This window comes from Elephantulus edwardii, unplaced genomic scaffold, assembly GCF_000299155.1.
Source record: "Elephantulus edwardii isolate Elephantulus edwardi_28Jun2011 unplaced genomic scaffold, EleEdw1.0 scaffold00001, whole genome shotgun sequence".
Taxonomy (NCBI): Eukaryota; Metazoa; Chordata; class Mammalia; order Macroscelidea; family Macroscelididae; genus Elephantulus; species Elephantulus edwardii.
In genome coordinates this window covers 48947321-48963780 of record NW_006399751.1, presented here as the reverse complement: position 1 = coordinate 48963780, position 16460 = coordinate 48947321, and the positions used below count along the sequence as shown (strand labels likewise).

Here is a 16460-nt window from a genome sequence, read left to right as displayed (position 1 = left end):
CTATTTTTTCTGTTGCTTGCATATATTATTTATATAACTATAGACAGTGTATATATACTTGACTCTTAACATGGTATAACCTTAAACATTATAATATTTTTTTTATCATACTCATCATCTCATGGAGTATAAAATATGATTTTGAATTGTCATTCCATAATTTACCTAACTGCCTCATATTCTTTGGCCATTTGTAATTTTTTGTAATATTAGTACTACAAGAAATCTCTTGTGCATATCACTATTTTCACCCCCCTTTTGGATTATTTCCTGATGCAGAATTCCCGGGAATGGGTATTATCATTTCAAAGGTATTATTTACATAAATACTATGTAATTTGTACACTGTTTTTTTGAAAAAGGGTTAGAATAGCTTTGACTACCAAGTTTCTCCTTGAAGGGTAGGATTTTGAAGCTCCATCTCACATACTTTGGGCACATGGCCAGGAGGGACCAGTCCCTTAGAAGAGGACATCATGCTCAGAAGGGTGGTGGGACAGTGCGGGAGAGGAAGATCCTGGATGAGGTGGATGATAGTGACTGGGGAAATGGGAGTAGGTATGTTGGAATCAGTGAGACTGGCTCAGGACAGAACAGACTTCCAAGCTGCTGGAAATAAGGTTGAGTCGTAGGGGACTTGATGGCACATAACAACAACAACTTATTTAACCAGTTTCATTGTGAACCCTGAGATGTACTCCTCCTTTTAGATTTGAAGAATTGAAGTTCACATGCTTGAGAAATAGTGTAAATAACATTAAACTTTATAAAGTATTCTTTTAATAAAAATTCTTTTTAATTTTGTGTGACTGATATAGCTATTTTTTTTTACAGAATACGTGTGATGCTGAAAAGTCTCATGAAGTGTTATTAAGCTTTGTGATAAGTGAGTTATCTAAAGGGAAGTTATATCATGAAGAAGGAACTCAGGAGTGTGCAATGGTATGCTTTCTTCAAAACTGCATGTAGTTGTTATTTAGTAAAAAAGAAATGGATTTTGTTGCCATTTAGAATATAATATTTTATGCTACACCTATTATAGAATAAATAATAAAAAAAATCTTCCTTTTTAAACTTTAGATTAGCCCTGTTGCTTGGTCTCCTGAATCCATGGAAAAATACTTACAGGACTTCTGCTTACCTTTCCTCAGGATCGCCAGTCTTCTTCAGCATCACCTTTTTGGAGAAGACTTACCTAGCTGCCAGGTATAATTCAGGGAATAATATTTTAAAATAAACTTAATTTTTTTAAATATATAGATACATGTTTATATGTTAGCCACGTTCAGAGGAATAAGTATTTAGAATAGGTATTATTTTTGTGTTTGTTAGTGTCCATCCACTTTAATTATAATGTTACCAATGTTGGATATTTGGGCAGTTTGTGATTAGATCAGTGATAGTATGCCCAGTATTTGAGCAGGACGTGGTTTGATATTTAATATTTTACCTCCATAATCATTAAAAGATGTATTACCATGGAAAAGTCTGTTGTTAGGGACCTCTCCAAAGTACTGAAGACCAATGGTATCTCTCTGGAGACTAAGGTGCATCTGATACAGGCCATGGTCTTTGCAATAACTTGTTATGCATCAGAGAGTTGGACAGTGACTAAGGATAGAAGGAGAATTGAAGACTTTGAGCTTTGGTGCTGGAGAAGAGTATTGAGGGTACCATGGACTGCTAGGAAAACAAACAGATTCATCCTGGAAAGGGTTAAACTTGGCGGCAAGGATTCTGAGGCTCTGTCTAACATACTTTGGACCCCCTATGAAGTGGGTTGATTCAGTGACTGGGGTAATCAGAATGTGTTTATCAGAGACGGTGTAATTGGCACAGGACAGAGCAGAGTTTAGGGCTGTTGTACATAGGGTCACTATGAGTCGCAAACAACTTAATGACACATAGCAACAACAATAATCATTATCAGGGAGCGCTGGTGGCCTAGTGGCAAGAAGTTGTGCTGCCATCCCAAATGCACGTGGTTTGAGGCCACCAGACGCTCTGTGAGAGAAGGATGGGCAATCTCCTCTCATGCAATTAACTACCTCTGAAAACCCACTGGAGAGTCAGCTATGAGTTGGTTCTGACTTGATGGTAAACAACAACAAATCATCATCTGCTTTTAATACTTTTGTAGTTGTTTTGGTCAGAAAGCCCAGTGTTGTAAAAGATGATAACATTTCTGTAACTTTAGAACAAGAAATGATTTGATTTGTAGCACATTGATGAATAAAAGGAATCCCTGATAACATAGTCTCTAGGGGATCATAATCTACAAGGTAGAAGCAAACCTAAAGGTGGTGTGCCTCTGGCAATTTAAATCCACCAGCTGCTCAGTTGGAGAAAAATGGGTAGTTTCTTCTCATCCATTTTATAGCTTCCAGAAACCCACTGCAGGGTCAGTTATCAGTCAATTATGACTCAGTTGTACTGAGTGAGAGTTTGCATTTTTGCTCCATAAATTATTGATCTATTTCAAGTGAATCATTGTGAGTAGGCAATGAAATGACAGATTGGAAACCAGAAGGGGAAGTAAACCAAACTATTTTTAGGGGATATGACCTTGGCATATGTGTCATTTGTTTCTAGAACTTGACGTGAAAATCAAAATATCATAGTTTTTGAAGCCTGAAGTATATTTTAATTAAGCAGTTTGTTATTCCTTCTCTCTTAAGTAATGCATTAAGTAATTGAGATTTTTAAAAACCATTTTTATCAAATATTTCTTTTCAAATAAAATGATACATTTTACCAAATGCATCAAGTATTCTTGTCCCAGAAATTCCACTTATGGTTAAATATAAAACATACCACTTATGCATCTGTTATGTATGTTTTCTTTCATACATTAACATTTTAATGTTAAAAATGGTGTGGGTTTTTTTGTTTTTTGTTTTTTTAGCATATAAGCATTTTCTGGCATAGAGACAATACTAAATAAATTCCATCTTCCTTCATCACCTGTGCTTTTTTCACCCATAAAGACTGTAGGCTCTGATTCTTCATTTTTTTAAAATTAATTAATATAAGATGTATAAGTATGGCGATAACTGTAAGTGAACCAGGGTTATCTGAGTTCTCATTAATGGGGTAAGGAAAGACTCCTTTATAGTTAAGGAGTCTTTCCTGAAGGATGCTTGGACTTGATTGTGTAGGTAATGGAGAATAGATAAACTAGTCTCCTAAATAATTTTTTGGTTAGATAAAGAGAGGTTGAAAAAGATATTTGGGAGTTTATAAGAGACCAAGTTACCTTATTTCCTTTAAAAATCAACTTTAAGGATAAGAAATTTACTGCTTTCTCAGATTCTTTTATTAGTGGATTTTGGATTGCTTGAAGCATCCCTTTCATTAGGGTGCTTTTATAAAAAAACTTTCTAAAAAAACTTTGTTTCACACTCTTCCAGGATTCAGGAAAATTCTATAGCATTGACTCTTATTAATTCTGTTTTTGCTATTGATCTTTATCTACACTGTGTGAACCCAAGTCTTTCCAACCAAAAAAATAACTTTCTCTTTGTTTCATTTTAGCTTCTGCATACTTAAATTATCTAGATTATGTAGATTGTGTCTTTCTGATATGTGATAATTATGCATAAAATGGAATATATCCAAGGAACAATTGCTGTAGCACTCAGAAATTCAGTTTCAAACAGAACTACTCGGGTTATTGGGCTGTAGCTGCTGGGGTGTTTTTCCTCTCTTTGTTCCTCCTATTCCTTTGCCCTTTCTTTAGTTATTCAGTTAAGGGATTTCCTTATGATCCTAATTGATGAAGAGGACACTTAAAATGCTTATATTGGAAAATGTTTTTGATGAAGTGTCTTTGGAATTTTCTGCTTCATATCTAAAAGGAAGAAGAAGAATTTTCTGTTCTCGCCAGCTGCTTGGGACTTCTGCCAACATTTTACCAAACAGAACATCCATTTGTTAGTGCCTCCTGTCTGAATTGGCCAGTTCCAGCATTTGATATTATATCACAATGGTGTTTTGAGATAAATTCATTTACTGAAAGACATGCAGAACAAGGAAAGGTATGTAAAAAAGAGTGGTGCTCACTTGGCACAGTTATGATATGCTAATAATATTTGCTTACATTATCATAAAAATGGTAATATTTCCATTTACAAAGGTAACGTATGAGTTTGCTACTTTTAAATGTTCAGGTCAGTGGGTTTTTATATGGTACTTCAAATGAATTGGAGAATACAAAGCCATTTTAAGACTGAAGAAGAACTTAGAATCTTACTGGAAAGAGTCATTCCTATGTAAAAATCACAAGTTTGAAAAAAAAAATCACAAGTTTGGACTCAAGTATTTGAAAAATCATATTTTAAAAATGTGCTTTGCCTCTTCAGTTTGAAAGGTGTAAAAGTTTGTGTTAGAAATGAGGTAATTAAATAGAGTAGAAGCAGCTGTGAATGGTTATGAACGTTAAGGTTTTGTGCTCACTCTTATAGCTAGCACTGCAGTTTTTGAGAAATGGAGTAATTTGATGGAAGAACTGTTTTACAATGGTCACTCTGCCACTGTTTTGATAGATAATTACACTAAAGTAAGTAGAGAGCAAAGTCCAATTATTTAGGTAGTATGAAAATGTGGACTAGATAGCAAGTATCCAGTACAAGAGATATTTGAGGAAAATACATTGTGGGATACTGCAATGTGCTGAATCCACATGACAGATTTGTGTACTGTAATGTGCCACATTTATGACATACAGCTTTTAGCTAAACTGTTGTCATGCTTGAGCAAGCACAGAACTGTGTTGCTGAATCAGAATTATGTAAAGTGGGGTGGAACTATTGCATGTGCATAGGAGATAAGGTTAGTGATTACTGTGCAAGTGTGGCAGGATGTCACCTTTTTTCCAAATAATATAAGAACTTTGTGAGAAAGTTCCTGCTGGTCTTGTGACTCACTTCCTCCCTACATTCTGTGTGCACCAGAATAAAGTTGGTCTAGTGGCAAGAAGCTGCATTGCAATCATGAAAGAAGTGGTTGGAGGCCACCACCTGCTCCTTGGGAGAAGGTTTGGTAGTCTCCTCCCATGTGAGTAAACCCACCAGAGGGTCAGCTATGGGTCAGTTCCAGTGGTATAGTGCACAACAACAACGACAACAACAACAATATTACCCTGGTTCTTCATGGTTTTTTCCATTTGACCACTGAACCAGAGCATCCATCTTTAGCTGATGATGTGACATACATGAATCTTAGTGACTAGGTTTCCTGTTGCTGCTGCTGCTGTTATGTACCGTCAAGTTGCCTGCGAATCATAGTGACACTATGTACAATAGCTCTGAAGTCTGCCCTGTCCTGAGCTAGCCTCACTGATTCTGACACACCAACCCTCACTGTCCTAGTTACTGTATCAGTCCAGCTCATCTGGGGTCTTCCTCTTCTCCACCTTTCCAAGCATGATGTCCTCTAAGGACCCTCCCTCCTGGCCACATGCCCAAAGTATGTGAGACAGAGCTTCAAAATCCTAGTCTCCAAGGAGAAACTTGTTTTCACCCTCTCCAAGACAGACCTATTTGTTTTCGTGGCAGTCTATGGAATATTCAAGACTCTTCTGTAGCACCACAACTCAAAGGCATCAATTCTTTTATAATCCTTAGTCATTATCTAGCTCTCTGATGCATAGCAAGTAATTGTGAAGTTCATGGACTGAAGCAAGCACATCTTATTCTCTAGTTGCTGTTGTTAGCTGCCAGATTTCATAGTACAGATGTGATAGCACCTCTAGCACTGCCTCTATTTGTTGAAACATTTCACTGATATTCCATCAATTCCTGGAGCCTTATTTTGTTCTTTTATAACATTTGTCCTTATGGGAGTCAGTTATTTCACTTATCATAATACTCTCCAGTCCTTCCCAAGTTAGGTAGTGATTTACAAAATCATTGTTCCTGAGTGCTGCATAGTATTACATCATGTGAATGTAACATAATTTCTCGATCTATTTGATTGTGGTTGGACATTTGGACTGTTTTCTTGTTCTCAGTGGTTGATAATGCTACTCTGAACATTGGTGTACAAGTCTCTTTTTGTGCCTCAGTTCTCATTCTCTCAGGATATATTCCAAGCAGTGGAATAGCTGGGTCATAGGGAATTTCTGTGTTCAGCTTTCTGAGGAAACATCAAACTGCCTTCCAGAGTGGTTGTACCATTTTACGATCCTACCAACAGTGTTATAAGAGTTCCTATCTTGCTACATTCACTCCAGCATTTATACTTGCTGTCCTGTTAAACTTTTGCCATTGCTACTGGAGTGAGATAGTATCTCATAGTATCTCATTTTTTATTTGCATCTCTCTTATTGCCAGTCATTTTGAGCATTTCTTCATGTGTCTGTTGGCCATCCAAATTAACTTCTTCTGTGAGAATTATTTCCATGTATTTTGCCCATTTTATCAGTCTTTTTTTGTGGAGGACTTGCAGGCTTCTGTAAACTTTTGATATGAGACCCTTGTCTGAAATGGTATTGCCAAATGTTTTTTCCTAGTCAGTAGGTTTTTCTTTTCATTCTGCTGGAAAATGTTTTTGATGTGCACAGGGATTTAATCTTTAGAAAGCCACATTTACCAATTTAATCCTCTCCAGACTGTGCATTTCTGGGCGTATGTGGCAGTCTCTTTAAACCATAGACTATGCTGTTTAAGCTTGATCCCAGTTCATCTCTGATGATCTTTAGGGTTTTGGACTTTAGTACCAGGTCTCAGATCCACCTTGAGTTGATTTTTTATATGGTGTGAGATGTGGATCCTGTTTCAGCTTTCTGCGAATGGCAGTCCAGCTTTGCCAGCACCATTTGTTGAAGAGGTTGTCATTTCGCCATTTGATAAGTTTTATATCTTTGTCACATATCAGTTGACTATAGATAGCTGGGTCCATTTCTGGATTCTCAATTCTGTTCCTTTGGTCTATGTACCTGTCACTGTACCAGTACCATGTTGTTTTGGTTACTACCACTGTGTAGTAAATTTTGAGGTCAGGAGTGTTATGCTTCTCACTTTTTTTTTGCTTTTCAGAAGTATTTTGCTTATTTGAAGTCTCTTTCCTTCCAGATAAACTTGACATTTTCCCGTTTGATCGCCTTGAAAAACGAATTTGGTATCTGAATTGGGATTGTGTTTAACATGTAGATTGCTGTTAGTTGGGTTGTCATTTTCACAATATTGAGTCTTCTTATCCATGAACAGGGAACATTTTTCCATTTATTTAGTCAGGAGCCTTGTTTTTTTGTCAGTGGTTTCAGTGCATCTTGAAATTCTTCCTTCAGTACCATTGGTTTTTGATCCTATGCTACTTCCTGAAACAATTGAATAGTGACCAGTTTCTTTTTTGTTCAGTGATCCTGTATTTCTTCCATTCTCTTTTGATGCTTCTTGCATCATTCAAAATTTTACCCATAGAATCACTGTTCTAACTCAGTGCTTTAATTTTTTTCTTTTAGGTTGAGAAGTGTTGAGCATGTGTTTCCCTTTTGTTTTTTGAACTCCAGGTCTTTACATATTTCATCGTTATACCACACTTTGAAATTATCTCTTCCACTATCTTATGTCATATGTTTCTTCTGATCACGTTAGTTTCTCTTCATTCTAGAACAAACTTTACAGTCTCTTTTGACATCCACTATGACATCTTTTCTTTTTTTGCTGTCTTTTTAATGACCTTGATGCATTCCACAGTTCATCTGGTCTTCAGTCATAAATGTTTAGTGCGTTGAATCTGTTGTTGAGATAATCTCTAAATTTCGATGGGATTTCTCAGGGTCATATCTCAGCTTTCATGAAATTGTTTTAATTTTTTTAACTTAAATGCAAACTTGCAATTGATGCTCTATTCTACAGTAGACCTCTAATCTTGTTCTTACTGATAATATTGAGCTTCTCCATCATCTCTTTCCACATATGCAGTAGATTTGACTTTTGTATATTCCTTATGGCACTGTCCATGTGCATGTTGTCAATGTTGTTAGATATTGTCATGCTCAGTATGACCCATAGCGATTATATGAACAACAAATCTGAACCCTGCCCTATTCTCCCAATCTGTGCCATCCTCCCAATGTCTCACACAATCTCTGACATACTAGAGCCCATTTCTACAGTTACTGTGTCAGTCCATCTACATGAGGATCTTTCTCTCTTTTGCTAACCCTCCACCTTTTCAAGCCTGATGTCCTTCTCAAGGAATAACTTCCAAGGAATACATGCCCCAGATATGTGAGATGAAGCTTTATCACCTTTGTCTCCAAGGAGCACTCTGGCTGCACTTTCTCCAAGACATAATGTTTGTTCTATTGGGATATTCAGTACTCTCCTCTAACACCACAGCTCAAAGACATCAATTCTTCTCCTGTCATCTTGATTCATTATCCAGCTCTCAAACTCATAACACGTGATTGAAAAGACCGTGGCCTGAATGAAATGCTCCTTAGTCCACAGACTGACACCATTGCTCCTCAATAATTTGAAGAGGTCCTTGACTGCATACTTTGCCGGTACAGTACATCTTCTAATTTCCTGAATATTAGGTCCAAAAAGTGTTAATTATTGGTCCAAGTAAATTAAGTTGATGATAGTTTTAATATTTTCCCCATCTATGATGATGTTGCTTATTGGTCCAGTGGTGAGAATTTTTGTTTTCTTGATATATTATGATGCAATCCATATTGAAGATTGTATTCTTTGGTCTTGCTTCAAGGCCTCTCACTTTCAGCAAGCAAGGCTATGTCATCTGCATAACATAGTTTATTGATGTGACATTCTATCTTGATGCCACATTCATCTTCTTAGAGACCAACTTCTTGAATAATTTGCACAGCAGACATATTGACTATGGAATGATGATACAATCCTGACACACATTATTCTGAATTTTAAACCATTTTCTTCTATTCTGTTGGCACAAGAGTCTCTTGATCTAGGTCTAGGGTTCAGAGGAGCACAGTTAAGTGTTCTCAGATTCCTATTCTTTTCAATGTTAGCCATAATTTATTATGATCCACCCAGTCAAATGTCTTTGTGTAGTTGGTAAAGCATAAATAGACATTCTTCTGGTATTCTTTGCTTTCATCCAGGATCCATCAGACATCAGCAGTGATATCCCTGATGCCACAGCCTTTTCTGAGTCTAGCTTGAGTTTCTGGCAGTTTTGTTTCAATGTACTCTAGCCATTTTTTCAATGATCATCAGCAGTATTTTGCTTTCATATGATATTAATGATGTTATTAGATAATTTCCACATCCGTTTGGATCACCTTTCTTGGGGATGGGAAAAAATATGGGTCACAGTCACCTTTTCTTTTTTTTTCAACAATAGTTGTTTCCAATGAATAAGTCATTGGCTGTACAAAATTCTGTCATTAGAGCCTCATTTTTGTTTCTGTTTCCAAGGCCATATTTCTTAACCACCAACTCTTCTTTGTTTCCAGCCATTGCTTTCACATCACCAATAATTATCAGTGCATCCTAACTGTAGGCTTGATAAATTTTAGACTGCAGAAGTTGGTAGAATCCCTCAATTTATCCTAAACTAAAAATGAAAAAGAAAAAGATCAGCTATAGATAATTTAAAATCTTCAGGTAAATCACTATTGAAAGATTAGTGGTTAGCATAGTTTTATTTGAAATGTGCTCTTGTTCATTATTGCTAGGTGCTCTTGAGTCAGTTCTCAAAGCATTTGACCCTTTGAAGTTCTTAGTAAAACAGAATAAAATGCTGCCAAATCATTTGCCATCCTTACAGAGGTACCTATGTTTGAACCGATTGTTGTACCACTCTTCAGTCTATTTCCTTGAGAACCTTCCTCCTTTTCATTGACCAGTGAAAGCATGAAGCATGTTACTGACCTAGCAAGCAGGTTAATGTAATTAATTCTACATTACTGAGCGTGATATCCTTCTCCAGGGACGACCCTCCTTGATTAACTTGTCTACAGTATATGAGGTTATGTCTCACAATCCTCACTTCTAAGGAGCATTCTGCTGTACTGCTTCCAGTACAGTTTTATTTAAAAGTTATTATCAGTTCAAATGAAAATTTATAGAGACTTTGGACTTCCATTAATTCATTGTTGGTTGCACTTTTCTCTCCTCCCAACCCTCCCCCCTAGTATACTACCCTCTTGGAAAAGTAAAAGAAAAATTCTTTCATTGTTTTACAATCCCTCCCCCCAGGTCCACAACACTATACAGCTTTCGCTCTGGACTCCTGTCATGACAAAAATATCTAATCACATATCCCTTTTAAACAGTTTTCTCCCTCATCTGTTTCAATGCAGTATACATTATTGAACATATCTTTTTCAGTCTCCCCCTAACCCCGAGGTCAGTCCTGTTTTACTGGCACCATGCAGTATTTGTCGTTCTGTGACTGAGATACTTCACTCAGCATAATATCCTTCAGGGTCACCCATTTTGAATAATATTGCATGAGTTCCTTGTTTTTCAGTGCAGCATAGTATTCCATTGTATGACTATACCACAGCTTCTCTATCCATTTATTTATTGATGGGCACTTAGATTGTTTCCAGCTCCTTGCTATTGTGAACAAAGCCACGATAAACATGGGTGTGCATATATCTGCTTGGGTAGCATTTATGGTCTCTTTTGGGTATATTCCCAGTAGTGGAATTGCTGGGTCAAATGGTATCTCTAATTGTAACTTTTTGAGAAAGCACCATACTGCCTTCCACAGTCGTTGCACCATTTTACACTTCTACCAACAGTGAATAAGGGTTCCAGTTTTTCCACAACCTCGCCAGCATTTGTTGCTTGCTGTTGTTAAATTTTGCTATTCTGACTGGGGTGAGATGATATCTTATAGTTGTTTTGATTTACATCTCTCTTAGAGCTAGGGATTTTGAACATTTCTTCATGTGCTTGTTAACCATCTGAATGTCTTCTTTGGCAAAGTGTCTGTACATATCCTGTGCCCATTTTTCAATTGGATTATTTACCTTGTTGTGGTGCACAAGTATTTTATAAATTCTGGATATAAGTCCCTTATCTGATGTGTCATTACCAAATCCTTTTTCCCAGTCTGTGGCTTCCCTTTTTACTCTGTTGGAGAAATTTTTGGATGTGCATAGGGATTTGATTCTTACAAGGTCCCATTTGTCTATTTTATCTTCTCCTGGTTGTAGGTAGATTTTTTTTTTCTAGTTCATTGTCTATTCCTCATTTTTTGCCAATACTCATCAGTTCTTTGGTTTTCCTCATTCATTTTCCAATTTTCACATGCATTTAAAATTCTGCTGCCACTGAGTCAAGTCCAACCCTGACTCCTAGGACAGAGTAGAACTGCTCCATAGGGTTATTAAGGTTATAATTTCTTATGGGAGTAGATTGCCTTTTCTTTCTCTTGGGGAGCAGCTAATAGGTTTTTACTGCAGACCTTTTCAGTAGCACCCAAATGCCTTACCACAACACCACCAGAGCTGCTGAAAATATGACGTGGGTCAGGTGAACCTTAGTTCTCAATGTGACACTTTTTTTTACCACTTTAAAGAGATAATTTGCAGCACATTTTCCCAGTGCAGTACATAGTTTAACTTCTTGACTGCTACTTCCATTGACATTGTGGATTCCATTTAAGTGAAATCCTTGACAGACATCATGCATGAAGTGTAGAGAGTCACTGCAGGAGAGGAAGCCCCTAAATGAGATGCATTGTTACAGTGGTTGTGGCAGTGGGATCAGGTGTATTAGAGACAGTGAAGTTGGCTCAGGATAGGACTAGGTTCAGAGCTGTTTTTGATACGGTCATCATGAGTCCTAGTTGACTCAACGGCACATAACATCCACTATCACCAGTGATTAGAACTGAATACTCCAGTAGCTCCCAAATATTGCTTTTAAATTGGAACTGATTCCCAGCTGACCTTCTAGTAGATTTCAAAGGCTGTGAATTTCACAGGAATAGATTGTCCATTGTTCTCTCGAAGAGCAGCTGCTGAATCCAAACCACACAGAAGGTATGGCCTTTGGATTAGCAGCTGAGCTCTCCACAGACTATGCCAAATTTCCCTCAGAAAAATGTACAGAACAGTGAAAAATTGGAGTCCCCTGGCTTGATGCATATTCTCAGCTGAAGTTGAACAAGATGGATGCTCTGCCACCTTGTTCCAGCAGTAAGGGAGTGTTCTCATTGTAGTTCATTCAATGCCACATTTTAATGCATTTTTTTGTTTAATGATTTTGCTGACTGAAATGGCCTCCAAATGCTACTTCTTGTTGTGTGCCATGGAGTTGGAACCAACTCATAGCTTATCCTCTAGTGCATTTTCAGAGACAGTAAATCACATGCTCTCTAACCTCTTCAGTGTGTTGTTGTTATTAAATGCTATCGAGTTTTAGGCGACTCATAGCGACCCTATGAACTTTCTTTGTTTCTCCAAGTTCATAGGGTTTCCAGAGGTAAGCAATTTTGAAAGTGGATGCCACTCCTGCTTCCAAGCTTGTTTTTTGGTGGTTTTTTTTAATTATTATTAAATTTTATTAGTTTTAATGAACATTTACAGGGATTTTGGGTTTTCATTCCTTCATTGCTGCACCATTCTCTCTACCCTCCTCCCCAGTTTGTTCTTCTTCCCCCACCATCCGAATGTCTGTTTTAATTGTCCAATTGCCACAGTGCTTGTCAAAGTCAGTTCTGATTAATCTCCTTTGTCAGTGTGTCCTTTGCCATTCCCTATCACTCCTCCCTGAGAGAGACTTCACACTGATTCATAAGGAAAAGGGGATGGCGTATTCTCTTAGCTACTTCCTGCTGAAAAGGGACGCTGTGGGTTTCAGGGTGAAGATCTTCTCTCACTACTCTAAAGGGCCCCTTTGGCAGTAGGAAACACATAGACTATTATGGAGATTGATTTTGGAATTTAGATGCACTGTTATTAATTAGCCGTACGTGTTCATATCCCTGAAGATGTATCATAGGGGTGTTGCAACCTAGAAGACACAAATTTAACTAACAAGTTATAAGTACATGAGTCAAAAATTATGGAAAAGTAAAAGAAAAGATTCTTTCATTGTTTTACAAACCCTCCCCCAGGTCCCCTCCACCATGGAGCCATCGCTCTAGACTCCTGTGATGACAGAAATACCTAGTCACATATCTCTTTTAAACAGTTTTCTCCCTCCTCTGTTTCAGTGCAATATACATTATTGAACCCATCTTACTCATTCTCTCCCCAACCCCGAGGTTAGTCCCATTCTACAACAGTGGCATCATGTAATATTTGTCCTTTTGTGACTGGGATATTTCATTCAGCATAATGTTCTCCAGAGTCAACCATTTTGAATAATATTGCATGAGTTCCTTGTTTTTCAATGCAGCATAGTATTCCATTGTGCGAATATACCACAGCTTCTCTAGCCATTCGTTTGTTGATGGGCACTTCGGTTGTTTCCAACTCCTTGCTGTTGTGAACAAAGCTGCAATAAACATGGGTGTGCATATATCTGCTTGAATGTCAGCTATGGTCTCTTCAGGGTATATTCCCAGTAGTGGAATTGCTGGGTCAAATGGTATCTCTATTTGCAACTTTTTGAGAAAGCGATGGCTGTTTTGTTTTTTTTTAAGCTAAACAACTTATGAAGTCCATCTAGTATTATATAAACTTTTGCTATGAGATCCTTACCTAAGATGCCATTGCCAAATATTTTTTCCTAGTCAATAGGCTTACTTTTTACCCTATTGGGGAAAGTTTTTGATACACCCAGGGACTCAATCTTTAGAAGGCCATTCATTGATGTCATCTTCCGGTTATATATTTGCTATCTGTTTATACGTTAGGCTAGACCTTCTAAGTTTGGTCCCATTTTGTCTTTTCTGATCTTTGTGGTTTGGGGGATTTACCCCTGGATCTCTGATCAACCTTGAATTGATTTTTGTCTATAGTCTGAAATGTGGATCTTCCTTCAGCTTTCCTCAGGTGCAGTTTTTCTAGCACCATTTGTTGAAGAGGTTGTTGTTTCCTCATTTGATAGCTTTTATTTCCTTGTCAAATACCAGTTGCCATAGGTAGGTGAGTTGACTTCTGGGTTCTCAATTCTGTTCCATCTGTCTGTGTACCTGCCATTGTACCAGTATCATATTTTTTTTTTTTTTGTTATGACAGCTGTATAAGTAGGTTTTGAGATCAAGGAGTGCTCTGCCTCCCACTTAATTTTTGTTTCTAAGAAACAAAAATTATTAGGGTCTTATTCAGGATCTCTTTCCTTTCTGAATAAACTTGCCTTTTGCCTTTTTTGTCTCTGAAAAATGAATTTGATATCTTTATTGGGATTGCATTAACATATAGGTTACTTTTGGTAGCAGCATAGCCCTAATACCAAAACCAAGCAAAGGCATTACCAAGAAAGAAAACTACAGACCATTATCTGTATATAAGTGCAAAAATCCTTAACAAAATTCTGGCCAATAGAATCCAACAACACATCAAAAAATAATTAATCTTGACCAGTTGGGATTCATAGCAGGTACACAGGATGGTTCAATATAAGAAAAACAATCAACATAATTCATCACATTAACAAAGCATAAAATAAGAACCACATTATCCTGCCAATTGGCAGAGAAAAGGCCTTCAACATAATCTACCACCACCTCCTAATTAAAACACTCATCAAACTAGAAATAGAAGGGAATTTTCTCAACACAGTGAAAAGTACATATACAGAACCAAGAGCTAACATCATTCTCAATGGAGAGACACTAAAGACACTGCATTTGCAAATAGGGCCAGGCCAAGGATGTCCACTTTCCCCACTCCTGTTCATTGTTTTACTGGAAGTGCTTGCAAGGATAGTTCAACAAGAGGAGGAAATAAGAAGCATCCAAAATCAGCAAGAGGTGGTATAACTGTTACTGTGTGCAGATGATATGATAGTGTACCCAGAAAACCCCAAGGACTCAATCAAACCAAAAAAACTATTAGACCTAGTAGACCAATTTAATAGAATGGAAGGATACGAAGTTAGTTTAAAAAAAATAGTGGATTCCTCTACAGTAACAAAGAAAATGCAAATTAGGAAGTTGAGAAATCAAAACTATTTACAGTAGCCAACTACATATTGAGATACTTGGGAATTAACTTGAGCTACAAAAGACCTTTATAAAGAAGACTATAAAGCAGTATTGCGAAAAACAAGAGGAGACCCAAATAAATGGGAACATTTTCCCTGTTCATAGATAGGGAAACTCAATATAATGATACTAAAAACACTGTTTAAAGGTAAGCTATTTTAATAGCTTAGGAAGCACCTTTCCATGAAACTTCAATCTCTGTTTAGCTGAGGCCAAACCATCTATTTGGATGAAAGAGCTTTAGAAATGATGGTGTCAGGCATGAGTGACAGGATGACAGGAAGACAATGGAACAGGCCCAGTGAAGGTCTAGGACTCTGACTTCCATGAGTTAACTCAGTGGAAGAGGGTCCAGGCTCCTAGAAAGGGGTTGGAGCTTGGGGTCAGGAAAAGGGCAGGGATTATCAGTGGATAGGTTGTGGACTGAGGTGAATGTCTAGAAGAGGGAGGGATGGCTGTGGTCAAAACGCTTTGGGAATGGAAATTTCAAGTTTCTGGATAAAAAGATCAGGAAACCGTAGAGACTGTTCTTTTGAGAAAGGTAAGAGCAGGTGCCCTGGGCGAGTGAGAAGAGGAGCTAAGACATCATTCTCTCATTAGTTCATCCAACATTGCAGGGTATGTAATAGCCTGTTCTGTCAGATTGAATTGTGCTAAAGATCACAGTTCTATGAATATCTTTACAGTTAATGAGGAGATTAGGGAGATCCTACAAGTAGGTGGACTCCAAATAACTGTAGTTAAGGAAAGGCAGACACAGTGGCTGTTAGCAAACACAAAGGAAAATTTATTAAGGCAAAAGGCGACTTGTTAGGACTAAGGAGGTTCCAATACAGTGTGTACCACCAAAGGAAAGCGTGAAGCAAGGATGGTAAGTGGGGAGAAAGCATAGGATGTCCCTGGGTGAGCAAGGGTGGCTCCGCTTCTCGACCCTAGAAGACTATGATGTGCCTTACAGAGAAAATACATGTGCTAGATATAGATACACTTTGTTGAGCCATGAGTTACAATGCTGTTGCCATGAGCTCTGTTAGTGAATCAACAATCTGGTACACCTAAAAAAGGAAGGAAGAGGAACTTTGCAAGTCTGTATTTGAGGAAGCTCTAGAAAGTACTAAAGTAATAAGTGATGACACTGTTGAAAAGATGCAAGTGGCTAAAGTAGAAGATTCAATGAGAAGACTCCACAGCTGTTTGGCCCTGTAAAAAAAAATAAATGCATAGTACACAGCATCGTTGTGAGGTTTGAAAGTCAAAAGAAGTTGACAGTCAAGTTACAAAGTGCCAGGAAAATGTTAAAACCTTTCTGGCTAATGTTTTAGCATAATGAATTATTATATATAATTATTTCTAAGCTC

At 37.5% G+C, this 16460-nt stretch overlaps 1 protein-coding gene across 1 annotated transcript in view; it reads left to right on the top strand.

The window, feature by feature from the left end:
• Window positions 1-16460, top strand: part of UBR3 (ubiquitin protein ligase E3 component n-recognin 3 (putative)) — a 272765-nt gene that overhangs the window by 247241 nt on the left and 9064 nt on the right. Inside the window, exons 34-36 of the mRNA XM_006878857.1 lie at window positions 835-942; window positions 1081-1206; window positions 3858-4037. Coding sequence (XP_006878919.1) covers window positions 835-942; window positions 1081-1206; window positions 3858-4037 — 414 coding nt within the window. The remainder of the gene's footprint in view (window positions 1-834; window positions 943-1080; window positions 1207-3857; window positions 4038-16460) is intronic.